This window comes from Fukomys damarensis, unplaced genomic scaffold, assembly GCF_012274545.1.
Source record: "Fukomys damarensis isolate Sample0158 unplaced genomic scaffold, DMR_v1.0_HiC HiC_scaffold_35, whole genome shotgun sequence".
NCBI lineage: Eukaryota > Metazoa > Chordata > Mammalia > Rodentia > Bathyergidae > Fukomys > Fukomys damarensis.
Window position 1 is genome coordinate 32,073,392 of NW_022900947.1, and position 19,304 is coordinate 32,092,695.

General features: G+C 41.3%; 1 protein-coding gene across 1 annotated transcript in view; it reads left to right on the top strand.

Moving 5' to 3' along the window:
• The window catches only part of Limch1 (LIM and calponin homology domains 1), a 318,918-nt gene that overhangs the window by 114,134 nt on the left and 185,480 nt on the right, over positions 1-19,304 (top strand). The window contains 1 exon segment of the mRNA XM_019207620.2: positions 3,467-3,537. Within this exon segment, the coding sequence (XP_019063165.2) occupies positions 3,467-3,537 (71 nt within the window).

Sequence of the window (19,304 nt, forward strand, 5' to 3'; positions counted from 1 at the left end):
TCTGTCAATCTGTGGCTATAAACAGTGCCTTCTGGTTTTCTGATGACATGATGAAAATATAAATGGATTCTGCAGATTGCATTTTATTATCCTCAGTATTAAGCACTCAGCTGGTGCAAGAAGGAATCATGGTCTGATAATGTTGATTAAATAACCTCAGTCCTGGGCTTCTGTGCTGTTTCTTTGTCAGCTCAAACTGAACAGATATAAGGAGCTATAGTAATTAAAGAACATGTAGCAATGGAACCACCATGGGAAGGCCACTTGGGCCTATGCAATGTGGTGGGCAGCACCCCTGGCTGGCCAGAGGAGAGCTGATCCTAGCCTCACCCTTGCTACTGGCTGGCCATATGTCCTTTGTCCAGTCAGCCTGTAGAACATTATCTTTCTCAGGAATAAGATAAAGTGTTGTGCCTATAACCTGGGCTTTATTCTGGTGTAAAGAAGAGCTGTGGATGGACCTATAACAAGATCCTTGGATGCTGTGTGGCCAGTGACCACAAAGGCAGCTACTGCAGTTGTCTTGCTGACAGATGATGGAGGCCTGGACTAATGTCTTAGCACAAAGACAGAATGGACAGACCTAAGCTGTATTTTGGAGAGATTCTATTGCTCTTTGCAGTTGGTTGAATATGTATGTCTCTGTTGTTGAGGAGGGAGTTGGTAGTGACATTCATTGACATGGCTATGACTAAATGTTGGATTAGAGGACAGACAAGAAGCCTTTTGTATCAGCACATTCACAATGGGGCTGTAAATGCAGACTGTCTCACTGGCAGCTTGTACCACTCGATAGGGCTGTCCCACACCACCTGATGGGACAGTCATGCATGTGCTACTGGTGGTTCAAACCAGGGGGAACATGTTAATCTTGTTCAGTGTGAAATATTTATTAGGTAACCAGTGGAAATGTTGAGTGAGAAGTTGGATACCTGATTGTAAGGGTTCAGTGCTATATATAAGGATGTGAATTATCCATCTGTGTGAGCCGTGGAGAGCCATGGATGGAATTACACAGGGAAGTGAGAGAGGGGAGCATTGTAGAAAGAGAAGAAAAGAGAAGCGAATGAGGAGGAAACAGCTGTTTTACACTTTATATTTAGGCACTGTGGTTTTAGTACTGAGATCACTGGCTATACGTGATGGGAAAGTGGAATGACAGTTTGTAGGAGAAAATCACAGCCTTCTGAAAAGTACCTGCTTTTATACAATTTAGGGACAATACCCATGTCTTTCAAGTGAAAATCTACCCCATCTTCTATTTTATCTCACTCCCTGAATCCAAGGACCATTATTTTGTGACCCAGCAGAATCTCCTCTTCAGATCATTTACTAAGGATTGCTAACATTTATTTAAAATGCTCTCCAGATCCACAGTTTGTTAGTGGGTTTCAGTTTGTGTAACAGATCACTTTCAACAAACAACATAAGATTAATGAAGGTATTTCTGAAATATTTATATACATGGTAGTTAGTGATCAGACTGAGAAACTTTTGCTTGGCAGACATTGACTCTTTGTAGCAATTGCAGAATGACAGTAATAAAGTAATTAGTAGAATGTAGCATCATGATATACAATGCATTACATTATAAACACATCGTAAAATTGTTGCCATGAAGTCCTGTGGTTTTCTTTATTAGAGTGGCTCATTAAAATTCTCCATATTCCAGTTATTTGAATAGTTTTGCGCAGAGCCATGGGTGTAGACAAACCCAGAAATAGAATTACCTTTGGGCCCCATGGAGAGGAAATTGGGTACAGACGAGCTTCTCCAATAATTACTTGCATATAGTAGTGTGGTGCACATTAAAGGTCCTTTGTTCTGCTTTTGGTTTAATTGCTAAGTCAGAAGGAAGGATTCCCCCCCCCCAACACTGTCCAGGTTTTGGTAAATTAGCCATTCATTGGCTATTTTAATGTGCCTGGTCCTCCAACAAATATTTTGGTTAGTAATTAAATTGAATTGATCCTGAGCCATGAAGCTGAAAAGAATCTGGTATAGGGCTTTCCTGAAAAGCACACAGGGCATAGCTGATGACAATAATGACCATCGTAGGTTCTCCTGAAGCTCCCCTGGAGTAAAGAGAGGTGTGCACAAGTTCTGAGGATCCCTGTTCCCAGGAAAGGGGAGGTGTGTTATGCCCACCTTTAATATGATTGTGGTGCCCAGGAGTTTCTGTTTGTGCATTCCTACATCCTTATTTGTGTATTTAATAATTAAACACACAAGGCCATTGTGCTCAACACCTTTAGTAAGAACCTGTAAGAACTTTGGATTCCACTATGATGAGAGGGGAGTTCTTGGGCTTGTGAGTGGAGTGGTGGCTTGAGCTGACTTTAGAGTCTCACCCTAGCTGCTGATTGATACTAGATGGATGGGAGACAAGGGGAGGAGCAGGGAGGCCAGTTAAGAGACTCCTGAGCTGTCCAGAGTGAGAAACCAGCAGCTTGGAGAAAGATGGTAGAATGGACGTAGTGAGAATCAAATCAGATCCTGACTAAGTTTTGAAGTTGAAATCAACAGGATTTTTTTAAAGCAGCCTTTTAAAAATTGACATATGTTTATAGTATATAAAAATTACATTTGTTTTGGGGAATTGGCACACACACAGTATCTCAATTAAGTCTATAATCTATTTGTTTTATATGTTTCATCTGTTCTTTGTCATCTTTCCCTGTTCATTACTGCTATTATTATTTTCATGCCCTTTTTATTGCTACAATATATTCTATGGTTCAATTTTATTTCTTTTATTGGTTTATTAGGGTTACTTTTTATTTTGCTGTTAGGAGTTTCCTTAAAGGTCATAATACACCTACTTACCTGGTATTTTGTAGGTGCTGAGTAAGTATTTACTGAATGAACAAATGAATGAATGAATGTACCTCTGATGCCCCAGGTGCAGTTTGGCCAAGAGCCAGAGGACCATGAATGGCCACCAGTTCGATGTCTGACAATTATTAGTTTTTCCTAGCTTTTGGTTTTTCCCTTTCTCACTCTGCTATTTTTGGATGTGGCTTTACCTTCAGGTCTCTATGCTAGCCTCTCAAGGTTACAGATCTGTATTCTGTCTTCCCCCAACTCTCTGATGTTTAAGTAAATCAAGACTCTATCCTCAGGCAGTGCTTTTCTTGGGCTTCTTGAAAGTGTGTGCATTGGAGTCTTTGGGTGGAAGAGCCTGTGGCCTTGATTTACTGTGGTCAAACCCCCCGAAGTAACATATCCTTATCGGGACAAACAGATTTTTATAAGGTACCAGATAGGAAAAGAGCTCCAAAAGAAGTGGGCTAAATTTAACTTTAGCTGATCTAGGCAAAGCTACACATGGAAAGGAAATTAAGGCTTAACAGATTTTCCTCATTCTTGGAATGCTACCAATTTTTTCAAGGTTGTGAATATTTTTAAAAATATTGAATGTTCTAATTGAAAAATAAAAATTTATGCTCTTTTTCTTCTTTTCCAGCAAGTAACTGGCAGAAGTTTTGGTGATAAAGATTTTCGGACTGGATTAGAAAATGGAATCCTTCTCTGCGAGTAAGTATAGCCTACATTCCACTAGATTTATTCCAGCAGCATTTTCAATACTGTTCAGTTTGTAAAGCTCCTAGTTTTTATTTTTTAATTTATTCACAGTTTAAATATGAAATGCAACAGAATCACTGGGCTCAGCAAAAAACACAAGTAAATGAAGGAGTCTTGGAGTGTAATATGGAGGGGGACCATGGTGACTGCCAGCAACATAGAGAAGGAGGATGTGTCCCGTGGCTGCTATCAGCTCCCATCAGCTTTTACTGTGCAGGAATTTGGGCCCAGGTGATTGCAAGGATGTAGACCTAATTGTCATAAAGTAGGAACCTTTTCTCCCTGGTTAAGCCCCCAACAAAGCCACCTTGCACCAAATGAAAACAGTGCTTTTTCTGCCTAATGCATCTTAAAAGCGCACCAGGTGATGTTCCTCACCCACTTTCATGGATGGATTTTGCATAGGAATAGTTTCTGCTGCTGGAGAAGTACATAGGTGGATAATAACTGCAGTGTTTAACTTTTGCTTTGAAGTTAGGCTCTGTTGCAGATCACTGCTATGACAGAAGGGAGAGCTTTCTATGAAGTGATTTTCAACACAAAATAAGCCTTAGTGTTTATTGATTACATGGACAGAAACTTCAAACCAAAGTTTCAAATGTGGATTTATTGAATAGGTTCGATAATTTGGGTACTGATTTTTGTTTTATTTAGATGTACCAACAGTGAAATATGCTGCTCCTAATTATGTGTGACTTGATGGATTTTCCAAAAATGTATACTTGTGTGCATCTTAGCCTAATCAAGACAAAACAATGCTCTTCACACCCCTTCCTCTTGAGTCTCAGTGCCCCAGAGACAAGCATTGCTCTGATTTTGTTTCACCATAGCACCTCTTTCACCTTCTCTTGAACCTTACATTAATGGGATTTCAGAATGGAGTAGTTTTGAGGGTGTTTTGGTTACTGGTTTGATGTAGATGGAAAAGCATGGATTTTAGAGCCTGAAAACAAAAAGCTCAAGCCCTTACTTGCCCTCTCAAGTCTTTAGCCTTCGAGTCTCTTCTTTTTCCCTAAGTGGTGATAATAAATTTGTACTCCATTTCACACGCTTTTTGTGAACATCGACAGGATAATGGGTAAGGTATTGTGAAAGACTGTATCATGCTTTATAAGTGTTTGCTTTGCCAAATGTTTCAACACCGTCTGTGCCAGCACTTTCCCTACCTTTCCACAGCCTTTCGCCGTTCAAAGAAAAATTGCTGCCCTCCAGTCGCTGTTCCCACCTCCTTTCTATGGAGTCTCCCTTCTCCTGCCTCTCTTACTCAGCTCCTCTCTGCCCTGTATCATGCGCAGATCAGAGCTCACCTGGGGTAAGCCATAATTAGTTCAGTGCCTCCTGACCATAGGGGAGGCTTCAAAGGCTTCCATTCCGCGCTCCTTTCTGATGCTTCTGGACTCAGCTCTCTCCTGACCACAGACTGCCGGGAGCTGATCTCATTTATTTGGCCATGCTGTCAGAGCTCAATTCAAGTAGATCTTCAGTACCACTTTTTGTTCACCTATTTATTCCAAAGATTCTTATAGGAATCTATCTTTCCACTCTATTTCCATGACTAAATCTGTTCCGGGGGGATTATTGCCTGACTGACTTTGTATTCATTTTTTTTTTATTTTTTATTTTTTTGTTGGACTTTGTATTCATTTACAGACAAAGCTATGGATGTAGAGGAATTTACACACAAAATTTGTTTCTTTCCTGGTTAAAGATGCCGAGTTAGAGGATGGAGTCTCCCTGTGTACAATGCCTCTTCCCATGACTGGGTCTTTTACAAACACAGTAGTGAATGTTAGGGTGTTGAGATATAAAAGTGGGGTTTAGAATTATGCCATGATTAGGAAGTGGTCAGAATGACACAGTCACCCACGATAGTCAGGAGCTTCTTTAGATCAAGAAAGGACTTGGACTGCTGACAGCCTGAGAATGAAGCTGAGGAGCTGTCTCACATGGAGGATGTGCTCTGTGGATAGGAGGACAAAACCCAAGACAAGTGAGTTATTGCCTAAGTCCTCTAACCATGGGGGATCAGGTTTCCTGGCATGTTAGAAGAAGGAAGAGTTTCAGAATCTGAGCACCAAGGACTAAGTCCGGCTTTCCCAGCGTGACTCCAGCCAGCGGCTCTGGCAAAGAGTCTGCTAAGCAGGACTGAACCGCAAAGTTAGCCTGAGGCAAGGAAACAGGAGCATGAGCCCCAGTCTGAACCTTGGAGACAAATCTAGGTCAGGAGCCAAGGAACCCAGATTTTAACACACCTCTAAGTGCAGGACTCATGGAACCATGAAAACCAAAGCCATGACCCAGGAGCAAAGTGTAGTGAAGGTGGGCAACAATGGAGGAAGAGGGTTTCCTTCATCACCTTACAGCTAGGATTTGTCTGAGCTAAGAGTGTGGGGCTCCCACAAGCTGAGATTAGCAGGTGTATTTTCTGGGACTTGCACGTTGTGGTCAACTGAGCAAGCAAGGGGATTTGTCTATTCTAGAGATGGAGCTGGCTTATGGAAGGGGATGAGAGGCAGAAAACTCAGTTGGAACAGTCTTGGGACAGTTATGATTCTCAGACAGTGGAATCACGAAGGTTTATAACACCTGTATTTGGAAATTAAGTGCGAATAGTCCAGGCTGTGCCACCCCTCCAGAGCCAGAGAGAATTCTATGGATGCTGCTGAAGGAAGAGTTCTGCCTCATAGCTGCCACCTGTGCTTCAACATTGAAACATAAGAACTGAATAATTTCAAATTTTGAAACTTAATAGTTCAGCTCTCCTTAGAATGGGGTTTTCGTATTACATAGCCTTCTTTTTTGAAAAATTCTATTCAGAGGATTCCATCTCTGTGTTATTCAAAATAGAATCTCCGCTGGTGTCTTGTATGACCACTGGCAAACCCACAGGCAGTATTGGTGGGTATTTACTTCTTTTCATCCAGGTTGGATCTACTGTTATTGTTGCATCTGTGTCCTGACCCCAAGCTCATTGCTTACCCAATACCTTGGGTTGTTTATGAGTCTAAAAAATCTCATAGTTCTTGTCAAACAGAACAGTATCTTCTGAGTCTAGGGTCTGGCTTCCCTTTTGTTAGCCAGGATTCAAACTACCTTGTATCCTGAAAGGTGCTATTACTTCACCCATTTTACAGAGGAAGTAACTGAGACACAGAGGATTAGATAACTTGGCTAAAGTCACACAAATAAGAAAGATTTAAATTCAAGACATTTAATTCCTTAGCTTTGCCTCCCAAAGCTAAGATGAGAAGTGAGGGCACAGGAGAGCTGAGAGGAGAGCAGGCTGTGGGCTGCAGAGGATGCAGGGCTTTTGATTTTCTTTAAAGCCTAATGGAGGTAAAGGAGAGCAGGGCACCCGGGCTAATGACTGGAGACAGGAGAGAGAAGATGGACACCTCCAGGCTGCATGTGAGATGGGAAATAAGTGCCTCGGAATCACCCTGGGAAATCTTTGACTGCATGGCTCTGTGAGCGCGACTCTGTACTGTGTGTGACACTTGCGCATAAATGTATAACTTACAGTAAGTAATAGGAAGTCTCACATAGCCAACATGAGCCTCACAGAATTATCATAAATGTTTTTCTCTCAGCACCCACTCTTCCTCTGTTATTTCTGCTGTGTCTATAGAGTGAAAGTTTTCCATTTAATGCTAAAATGACGTGAGCCCTCTGCTGAGAGTTTAATAAAAGGTCAGAGCATGATGTGACAGAAATGCAGACATATGACAACTGTCATGCTGTTAGAAATACTGCACTGTGGTCTTGAGAACTTAAGGGTAAAAAAGCCTATAGATGGTCAGTTCCCAGAGAAGCTGCTCCCAGGAGGAAGTGGCCAAGGATCGCCTTCTACCCCATCATCCAGACTAGATTGTCTAGAGATATTTCCAGAAAGAGAGCCTCAGCCATTTTTCCTGAATGATGTTATTGTTTAGATAGAACTCTATGGAATTACATCTAGATAAGAGGTTGGCAAATTATGGCCTTTGGCCTATTTTTGTACTGGTCTTCTTGCCAGGAATGGTTTTTACATTTTTAAAGGGCTATAAACCAAACTAAATGAAACAAGAGCAAATATATGGCTCACAAAACCCAAAAAATGTTTTCTGTCTGGTTCTTTACAGAGAAACTTGACCATCCCCAAAGGGCTATGGAATTAATTTTAGATGTAAATTGTTTATTCTTATAAGGTTAAGTAATTGAGTTTAGCCTGTTCATCAGGCTATTTGGGTAAATGGAATAACTTTTTACAAAAGATTTGCTCAGGAGTTTCTTTATAAATTTTCTCCACAACTTTTTATCTAAATAATTTTAAGTTTATAGAAAATTTACAAGAATGTAATATATAAGCAGTACCCACATGTCCTGTGCCTAGATACATGAGTTATTCTCACTGGGTTATATGTGCTCTATTTATCCATGCATATATATGCCTGTTTTTCCTGAACCATTTGAAAGTAAGATGCAGATGTTAACGAAGTTCAACTCCTAATCTCCACAGCATGTATCTCCTAAATAGAAGGCCATCTTCCTACATAACCCTTCAAGATATTTAGCAATAATATAGTAATGTCTAATGTAAAGTCCATGGTTAAGTATACCTAGTGTCCTCAGTAATGTCATTTCTACTGAGTTTTAGAAATGTGGAACCCAGTTGAAGACCGTTCATTGCATTTGGTTATCATTTCTCTTCAGTCTCCTACACTTGAACCTTAGTACAGCTCTTTGTGTCTTTCATGACATTAATACTTCTGAAAGTTCCAGATCAGTTATTCTACAGAATGTCTCACATTTGGGTTTTTCTAATTGCTTCCTGATGATTGGATTCAGATGAGACAGTTTTGGCAAGAGAACCACATTTTTTTGGGGGGTACTGGGGATCAAACTCGGGACCTTGCACTTGGGAAGCAGGCGGTGGAACCACTGAGCTAAATCCCCAGTCCTCCAGGGATTCTTAATAGCTTGTCCCTTTATCAATAATGTTATGACTGATAATTGATCACAGTGATATCTCCCAAATATGCGCTTTGTTAGGATGCATCTTCTTTGTAATCTGTAAAAGGTATTCTGAGACTAGCAGAATAACTTTATATCTCCGAATCTTCCACCCAGTGGATTTAGTAGGCATTGGTGATACTTTCTACAAGTAGTGATTCTCTAATTCTATTTTTTTCTATATGTTTTTTTGCTGGAATTCTTATGTTTCCTTTAGAGAAACTTTTCCTTTTGCTTTCTTTTTTGTTGAGTATTATGATGTAGTCATGGAATCCTTTATATTCAATATGCAATTATCCATTAATACTCTCTTCATGCTCCTTTTAATTTAAAAAGCAATCTCTATAGAGAGGTAATAAGTTAAGTGATAAAAGCAGCTTGTTTTAGAAATGAATTTGGAATATAGTATTTCTAAGATTTTAAAGCCTGTACAACAGAGAATAGATGTTTAAAGCTTTTGTGTTTGAATAGGTAGTTGGCTCATATTGGAACTTCTTTTGCTATGTTCCTTTTTTTTTTCACTATGAGGATTGAACCTGGGGAATACTGAGCTACATCCCAAATGCCTTTTACTTTTATTTTATTTTGTTTTAATGTCCGGACAGAGTCTTGCTCTATTGCATGGGTTGGGCTCAAACTTATGATTCTCCTGCCTTAGCCTCCTGAGTAGCTGGGATTACAGGAGTGCTTCACCATGCCTTACCTGTTATCTTCTGATTCTTGATTTAGCTCAATATTTACCCATGGCAGTCAGATGCCCTGCACTGGCCAGTGTTCACGCAGATTCACCAATATTGCTTTACTGGCCAAACCTGCAGGATGAAAAGGCTTCCAGTGAGGACATGGAGCGAGAATACCTTTAGAAAATGGTGGCTTCTGGACAACATTACAAGGGAGTTTATGTAGAAACCCAAAAAGATGGTCCATTGATGGCCATTGGGATTTTTCTTAAAAAGTACAGAAATGGGTAAGAGCTATAAAGGCCCTTCAGTATTTTAACTTAGTTGTATTTAAGATTATTTTTCTTCTGAAAAGGTAGATCTATGTGAATATGAATGAGCCCACTAGTAGCTTACCAGTTTTATCTTATCTGAAATATTCCTTACAAGAATCTCAAGGAGGGCTGGGGATTTAGCTCAGTGGTACCGCTGCCTGCCTCGCAAGCACAAGGACCTGAATTCAACCCCCGATACCCTCCCCACCAAAAAAACTCTCAAGGAAATGAACTCCAGAGCCTTTACCAATCCCATGTGTTTTGACCAGAGCTATATAAAAGTCCCGTTTCTACTCAAGAACATACAGTGGCATCCTTGGCTGAGGAAGGTGAAGGGGTTTCCTCAATTTTGGGTGTGGCTTGGTGAAACCAAGAACCGATGAACCTTAGGGGATGAATCACCAACACACACACTGTGAGGAGATACAGGCATTCTTGGTTTTCTTCTTTCTTCTACTCCCCCCTTCCCTCTTTGGGGGCAATTCTTTGGAATATTTCAAATTTTTCTAGAGTCATTATAGAGAATGGACAGGCTTCTTTACATTTTTTTATTAAAGATTGCAAACATCCATGACAAGAAATGAAGATACTAAATAAAAATTTCAAATATACATATATATGACAGAAAATAAAGATATGAAATAAACAAAAATTTATGTAACACAGATATACATTATTATGTCTAATATGTATAATAAATACATTATTAGTTTGATATGATCTTCAAACATGTTCTTTCTCATTTTCTTATCATATAATATTTTTGAAATAATGTATTACAAATAAAACAAAGTTACATATTATAGTTCAGAAACTGTCCTCAAAATTTTATGATTTATAAACTCCTTGGTTTTATTAACTGATAAATATCATATGCTCGTTGATTGTAATACTTACATTTTTGTCTGTAAGTATAAATGAGCGTAACTGGAAAAATCTGCTTTTCTTGAAGATAAAGCATGATCACTGAATACAGAAAACTAATTCCTTGGGTAATGTGCAAAGCAAATATTAATCTAGGAGCAAGGAGTTGACATGAATGACAATTTTATCCCCTACCCTGTAATTCTACCTCATTTGTGTTTTTTGCTTTGTGTAGATACATGGAAAAAAAATATCTTCTACATTTAATCTCTTCATTGTGGGGCTTTTAGGGGCTTAGGGGAGGAGCGCTGGAGTTTTCTAGTGAGAATTTTTGTAGTTGCCCCTGATAAAAGTGCTGTTCAAACTGTTTTGAACAAAAATGGGAAGTGGTTGGCTCATGTGCAGTAGCATAGAAGTAAATCATATATACTCACGGCAGCCGCAGGCCTGGCTGTGTACCTGTGCTCGAACAAAGTCATCTGCACACTGTTTACCTGCATCCATCCATGGACCTATGTGTCATCCATCTGTCATCCATCTCTTACTTCTGCTTCCTTCTCTTTGGTTTTATCTTTGGGTAAGTTTTTCCATGTGATGGAAAATTTGGCCACCATTAGCTCCCAGTTTACATTATACTAGCTTTGCAATTCTAGCAGGAAAAAAAAAAAGAGAGAGAGATACACTGAGTAATAGTAGTAGAATCCTGCTACCTCTTTCTTCTTCATGAACTCTTTTGTCTGTCTTGGAATCAATGGCCAGGTTTGGATTTGCCTTCTGTAGGAGCCAGGAAAGAGGGTGAGCACTCTCCACATTGCCCCACCTTTACAAACTCTTGACCTGCCTAGAGAGTTGGGGAAGGAGAACGCCTCAAATGGAAACTGAGAAGCTGCTGAGAAGTAAGAATGGTGACTGGGCCAACAAAATGAACAGATACCCACTGAGGGACTCTTATCCCAGGCAGAACCCATAGAGTTCTAGTAAAGCGAAGGTGGGCTTCAGACAGTGTGCGCATGCTTTTTGTGGTGTCATTGTGGCCTGAGGTGGACTTACGTGGGGCACATCTTGGAGGAACGGCACTTTCATGTTGGAGTCCACTCCTTTAGCGCCCTTCTCTTAAAACCACAGAGAGGGTGAGTAAAGTGGAGACTACAGGACTCTCCAGGGGCTTGCCAGAGAAGACTCTTTCTTCCAGGAAGTAAACTCGGTTCTCAATGGGCCATCAGCCTTTACATAATGACTGCACTTTGCCTTCAGCCCCTCTCTGCCTCGTTATCTCCCTTTAACAGGGAATTGGACTGACATGCCCAGGACCTGATGGCCACAGCTTTATGTCTGCTGTCTTGGGGCTTGTGAAGTCACAAAGACATGGTAACTTTCCTCCCAATGATACCTCTTGTACCAAGCCTTAGATAGGTGGTCTTCTGAGTGGTCTGGACTTTCTTTTTTTATTTTTATTTTTGGTTCTGGGGACTGAACCCAGAAAGTACTGAGCTACATCCCCAGCTCATCTTTATTTTTTATTTTGAGACAGAATCTTGCTAAGTTGCCCAGGGTGGCCTTGAGCTCACAATCCTCGTGCCTCAGCCGCCTGAGTATCTGGGATTATCAGTGTGTATGCCAACCTATACTTCCTCCTTTTGATTTACAGTACCTCATACCTCATAACTTGGCACCTGATTCCCTGAGAATGAACAAGAGTATTGGGGTTTTCAGCTGGGTTTCTCCTCATGACCATGTGCTGCCTCCTGACCAAAGCCCCTACCTTCCAGCACTGTCCTACCTCAGGGGCTGTATCTGCATACCCAAGACCATTTCCATCCCAGTGCTGTGGCCAGCCTTTGCTTCTCTGTCATTAATCCTGACATCTCTCTTCCTGAGCTTCCTGTTGTTCCTTAATCAAGTCTTGCAGGAGGTCTGGAGATCCCCAGTTAAAGGACTCCCTGCAGAGGTACAAACATCCTAGATTCACAGGTGGGTTGTGAATCTGATGAGCTCATGGGTCTCCTCAGGGATGTAATGACACCGTAAGAACAATTCCTTGTTGCTTCTGAACAGATCTGCTCATTGCAGATGTTTTGCCTTTTTAGCACTGCTGAAACCAGCAGTGTCTCTCAGTCATGGGAACAATTCAAAGCCATCTTACATTTCCAAATGCTTCCTTGCAGTATGCAGGGCCCCTTGTAGCTCGCCCAACTGGAAATGAAAGCCAAATTTCAGTGTGTGAATACACTAATTTTCCTACCCTGTCTCTTTTCTTCTGTGGTTTGATTTCCATCCTTCCCCCAACCATTTTCTTTCTTTTTCTTACCATCCAAGAATATAGGTTTAATGAAAGCTGACATACCCTTTTACAAAAGAATACAGTGGAAGGTGAATGGACTTTGCAAGTGTTCCACTGATGCCTTTAACACTATTGTGTTTATAGACAAAAGAAAAACAAACAAACAAACAAAACACAGTGATGTGGTTTCATTCAACCTAACAGATGGACCAAATTCTAGATTTGCCTCTAGTGTGTCCTTGGGCAGGTTACCTGATTTCTCTGAGTCCCAGTTTAGTTATCTATAAAAAGGGGTAATAACTGCACCTAACGCAAAGGGTTATTCTGAGGCTTAAATGAATTGAAAATAGTCTTTGCTCAATGTTTGGAATGTAGCAGCCACTTAAATGTTTAACTTTTGCCCTTGATTTACATAATGGGGAAATTACTACCTCATGAGGTCCCAGGGAACTTTCAGAGCGAGAAGATACAGCAGAGCACTCAACACAGTGTCTGGTGCTCACCTGGCACTCTGTGCCTGGAGCTGTCCTTATTATTGTGAATGGGACTGGGCCAAAAGTCCCCCAGGACTGTGATATAGTCAACGCAGCTCTGTGTCACTGAGCACTCATCAGCGCTCTCCCTTAAGTTGCCAGCAACCCTCAGGATCAAGGAACGTGGATTTTACTTTCTAGTTTCTGTCTGCCTTGTGATCACAAACTGGGCAAGAAACTTCGAGTCCCTTACAAGCTTGATCATCTGTGAATAATGAACTTTGGCCAGCAGAGCTTGGAGGCCAGAGTGATTGTTTTGAAAGCAATAACCTTGACCTGAGCGCTGATGTCATTTCCTCCCACTCTCTCCAGTCTGTTGTGGCTTCTTTCCTTGGGACGCTGCCCCATAACCCTGCAGACAGCATTGGTGAGTGCCTCTGTGGCTTCTAAGCACTGGTACCCAACTGCCCCCTGGTACTATTGCCTGACTCTACCTCTGGGCCATGTCTACTTCCTTCTCCAGATCCAGGGCTTCTTGAAGATCCATTCCATGTTGTATAGTTCTCACTGGACACCATTCTGGCTGATAATAAACGGATACACTTCTTGAATAAATTCAGTAATAAAATCTGTGCCTAGGTGACCTGACCTTCAGTGACTACCTTTAACTTTCTCCCCGTATTAGTTAATCTTATCTTCTCTTTTATTCTTTGTTTCTTTCTCTCTCATGCTTTTCTCCTCCCTTCTCCCCACTCCCCCACATATTTTATGTAAAGAGCAAGACCTATACCTGAAAACCAAAAGACCAAAGGACAGAGGTACTTGTTTTAAGTATAAGATTCCCCATCACAATTTTATCTTCCTAGGAGTCATAAAGCTGAATTTACAGGTTTATTTGCAGGCACATGTTCATGGAATGTCAAATCTGAGTATGTTAATCTGCAAATAAGTGACTAGTAAAGAATGTCTCAGTGGATTTTTGTCTCAATTCTTGTGTTGCCAAAATAGCTTTCTGAAGATAGGAAATCTATTGGCAAACATTTGTTTATATCATCACTGATAAATGAGCTGCATGTTCTAAGCAGGAGGACTTGTCTTGGATTCTTGTCATGATTTCAGCATGAGGTGTGGTGTGACACTAGTCTTTCGGGATGGGTTGGGTTGATGGTGTAGCTTTGTGTGGTAATGTTGTTTCACATGGAGGACTTGTTGGACATGGTCTATGTGTAACACTGCAGCAGAGTAGGTCCCAGGGTCATAAAAAGGGAGTATAAAAACATGATTTTCAAAAGTGTGATAGTGTCCTTGGATATTGGACACACACTCAAAGCTCTTAAGTTACAATGTAAACCAGTGCAGGAATAAAAGCAAAACTGAACATGATTTCATCTGTAAGATTTAATAAAAAGTTAGACGGGGATATAGTTGTGCTATGGGCCGCAGTTTTGAGGACGATATTATTAAAGAATACCCTGAGGGAAAGACAAAATATTTTTATAGGGTTGGGCACAGTGGCACCGGATTGTTATCCTGGCCCTCTGGGAGGTTAAGATAGGAGGATCACAAGTCTGTAGTGAGATTCAGGTAAGGGCAGCCTAGGCATTTTGATGTCTCAAAAGGGGGAGGCTGGGGATGTAGCTCAGTGCCAACTCCCTGGGTTCATTCCTCAGTACAGGAAAAACAAATTGTAGGAGAAACAAACTTATACTTTGACAACATTTCTGGTCACCAAAATGTGTGGACTTTTCTGTCTCTGGACTGACCAATTTCCCCACATCACATGAGTGTCCTAGAGCTTAACTGAATTTCACTACTAACTAACTAAATGTAGTGCAGACCCACAGGCTCATGTTTCTGCACCATAAGATGATACTCCAATCCAGATGCCAGTTACAAGTAGTAGGTCTCCCAGTTACCTATAACTTCTGTCCAACTTGGCTACAAATTGGAGGTTCCCATGACTGTTGCCTTCTTGGATTTAATTATTTGCTGGATTGGCTTACAGAATTTAGAGAAACACTTTACATTTACTGGTAAATTGTAAAGGCTATGATCAAGGATACAGATGAAGAGCCACATAGGAGAGAGGTAAAAGGCAAAGTAGGGGACAAGGGGCATGGAGCACCCTTCCAGCACCTTCATACTCAGCCACCTAGAGTCTCTCCAGATCCCACAGTTCAGGGAAGTTATGGAGGCTTCAACACTCGGACCTGCTTGGTCATTGACTCCACTTCTGACTTCCCTTCCCTTCCCAGATGATGGAGTAGGGCTGAAAGTTCCAAACTGCTCATCAGGCTTGGTCATTCTAGTGACCACTCCTTGTCTGGCACTCCACTGAGGGTTGGCTCATTAGAGTAAAAGATGCTCCTGTCACCTAGGAAATGCCAGGAGATTAAGAGCTCTGCACCAGTAGCCTGGGTCAAAGACCAAATATTAGAACAAAAGGTATACTTAGCATTCCCAGTGCTTAGGAAGTTACAAGGGTTTTAAGAGCTCTGTGCTTAAAGCCAGCGTTGAAGATAAAGGAATATACATGTTATGTTATATATCACAATATCAGAGCATCCTCCACAGGGACAACAGCAGGACAGGTTTGGGGTCAGAAATGAGTACCATGTTTGGTGTATGCAGAAGAGAATTCCTGATAAGAGAGGGCTTTCTCTTCTTTTACTGAGTGAATCATTTGGAGAAACCACTTGCAAATGTGGTAATTTATTCTAAATAAAGATGCTGACACTGCAATAAAGTCAGGCAAGGAGGCTGGGGTGAGAGTGGTGTTACTGGTCAGATTTGAACCCCAAAATTGACTCCACGTGGGATACAAACTTCAGTTTCCCTTGAGGAAACAACATTTCAGTGTAGACCTGAATGAAGAAGAGAAATTTTTCTCTTTTTCCAAGAGAGAAAAAAGCAACAACAATAACAGCAACAACAACAAAAACATGCTCTAGGCTGAAAGAATGACATGTCTGAAGTCCTAAAATAGGAAAAAGCTGTATGTATTGGAAGAATTGCAGGTAGCCTTGTTTAGCAAAAATGTAGAAAACAAGTGGTAAGATCAGAAGAACTAGAAGCAAGATTGTATGAGGGCTTCTAAGTCATTAGGTTTTTAAATTTGATCCCTAGAGTGATAGAAATGAGAATTTCAAAGAAATCAGCAGGGCTGGTAGAGTGTATTGATGAATTTAAGATTAAAAATAACTTTGGTGTTTCAGTTGTTACTGACATACTGCAGAGTTTGGGTTTTGACACAGCAACACAGGTCCTCTGTGTGTTGGGAAAGGTCATGATTTCAGTTTAGAAAGGTTAAGACTGAGATATGGATTGTCCACCCAGAAGCAGAGACCTGTGGGCTGCTGAGATTAAGTCCTGGAGTTGAGGGGAAAGATGATGGATCTAACTTACTCAAGTAAGTTGGTTTGGTGAGCCATCAGACAAAAAGGTTAAGCTGTGAACTACAACAGTCTAGAACAAAGTCTCAGTTTGAGGAAGTCTTTCTCTTGTTTCTGGGATAGGAAAAAGTCTAACAAAAGACCTATCAGAAAGATTTGGGGAACCCCAAGGAAGTGTGATGCCATGGAAACCAAGGTTGCTAAGACCTTGAGAAGATGAGGGTCCCCTGTATTGTATTTTCTCTACCAAGATCAGGTTGGGCAAGCCCTGTTGCTGTAGTAGAAGGAGGTCCCAGAGACCTTTGTCAATTAATGCCTCTGAGAATTACCAGTCAACTGATCATGCTTTTATGTAACTGATTTTAGGTCCGGTTCATGTTTTTTTGCATCATCTAAGAAGGCTTGTTTTCAGAGACTTTAGAGAATATAAACTATACATGCAATATTTTCCTGAACCATTGAAAGGAAATGAGATTAGCATAATCTGACAACTTATTAGTAGAATGGCCATAGATTTTTTGTTCAAACCAAGACATTGTTGAGACATTGTTAACTAGATGGGACACTGGAACAAATAGAATCTTGGACTGTCCTCTACTAACTGGGATGTATGATCTCTTCACAGTGGTGTCTTCTGAACACCACTGCTGTTTTCAGTGTTCACAAGCCCATCTCCTACTTAATTTTCACAGCAACCCTGGTGGGTGAACATTCTGGATCTCCACTTTCATAGTTGATTTTATGGAGACACCAGGTGGTGGTGCACAGTGTGTTTTTGAACTTGTCTACAGCTTTTTCTCCAACCCAGATTCTCAATCATATCTCAACTAAGTTGAGTCCTTTCACTGTTACTGATTGTGGCCTCAGCAGGCTGGGAAGAATTTGATAGGCCTTCTATGTAAGTTTCTCTCTTGTCTTTCTGCCAAATCACAGTTGGCCCCACTGACTTGGCTAGTCTCCAGCTTTTTGGCACCAAGACACCAAGACTCATTAAGCCTTTAAGTTCAAGTGAGGACATTTCAACCCACTCCTTTTTTGTTGCTGTTTTTAAAGCTCTCCCGTGAAAAGCTGCTTTTTGTTTGAGACTGGCCTGGCTTAGGTGGGGACTTAGGTAAGGAATGAGTATTATCCAGCAGCCTTCTTTAGGAAAGAGACAAAGAGATAGAGAAGATGGAAGGCCCAGGGTGTAGGACTCTCACAATGAGCAGAATGGACTCCAAGTATTGCTTTTTTAAAAAAACTCATCAAATAAATAGTCCTTGATTCCTACTCAAAGGAAGGTCTCAGCACAGTGGGGAACACTGTTCCCATTCAAACTGGTCTTTAGGCATCAGTTACAATGTCTTCTCGGGGAGCTCTTGTGTGCACTTAAGCATCTGGCATTGGAAACATTCTCAGATTCATCCATTTTTGTTAATATCATGTCCACTTAAAATGATGTAATCCTTGTCACAACGTCTCTTCTCTTCATACACAGTTTTATAGGATACAGTTCCAGTAGGGCATTTGTAGAGTTTGTTTTGATGCTTTCCAAAAGTGTGTTTGAAGTTTAGGAGCCATTTCCCTAGAACTGTAGTGATTTCCTTTTTTCTATTGCTCAGGGCCTTCGTAAATATTAGACTTCTGCTGGCTTAAATCACAGCTTAATATATCTTTTCCTGAACAAATTTAATGCACGTTTATTAGAACGATCGCTTGACTTTAAAAAATATATAACAGCAGGTTTAAATATGGAGTGCTTGTGGGATAGGGGGAAGCTGGACCGCTCCACTGCCTGCCTGTGGGGTTCCATGCTGGATTAGGCTTTGCTTGGATTGAAGAGGATTTAGTAGCTCCCTAATTATATTTCCTTAATAATTCATCTTTTGATTGCTTCTCAAGGGCCGCCAGGTTGGGTGGGCTGGCTCTCCACAAGGAAGTGTGCCGAATTCCTGCCTCGCCCCTTCTTGTGTTTCCCACAGGAGAGACCCGTTTCTTAATAGCTTACCAAAGGCCTAGTTTAGAAGTGTGTTCTCTTCAATGCTAACTGCAGAAGTAGACTTCATTCTTTATATTAGAGGGAAGAAAGAATGAATGAGAACAAGACGTCCGGTGCCTGCTTCTCCTTAAGCCACTGTAGACTCTGCTGGAAAGTTAACATTTCCAAACATGGCTCTGTCATGCCCAGTCTCCCCTCCCACTGGGCAGGACATGATCCAAGCTCCTTTGCCAGGCAACTTTGCCTGGTGTCCCTCATTGCCTGGGCACAGTGTTTCTGTTTAGCTTCTCTGCACTGTCCCTGTGCACTGGTCCCAGGATGACCTTTGTCATGACCTTCTCTCACTTCCCCACTCCACAGCTTTGCTGCACTCCATTCCAGGCACCCACAGTGCTCTCTTCTGTTCACAACCAACTCCCTGCGTTCTCAAAACACAGACCGGGTACTTTTCCCCCAACTAAAGTGTTTCCCTCACTGCAGTCTGAATTCATTCTCCTGTGCACCCACATGTACCCTTCATGGTGGGGGCATGAGGCAGAGGAAGTTTATTAACTTCATGACCAGGATGTGGAAACAAGAGGAAGAAGAGGGTCCAGGGTCCAATACTGCCTTCAAGGTTGTGGCACCAGTGACCAGGAGACCTCTCATGAGACCCCACCTCTTCAAGTTTCCAACACCTCCCAGCAGTGCCAAGGTGGGGACCAGGGGCCTTTGCTGGATATGCTGGATCCAGACTTTGGTGTGA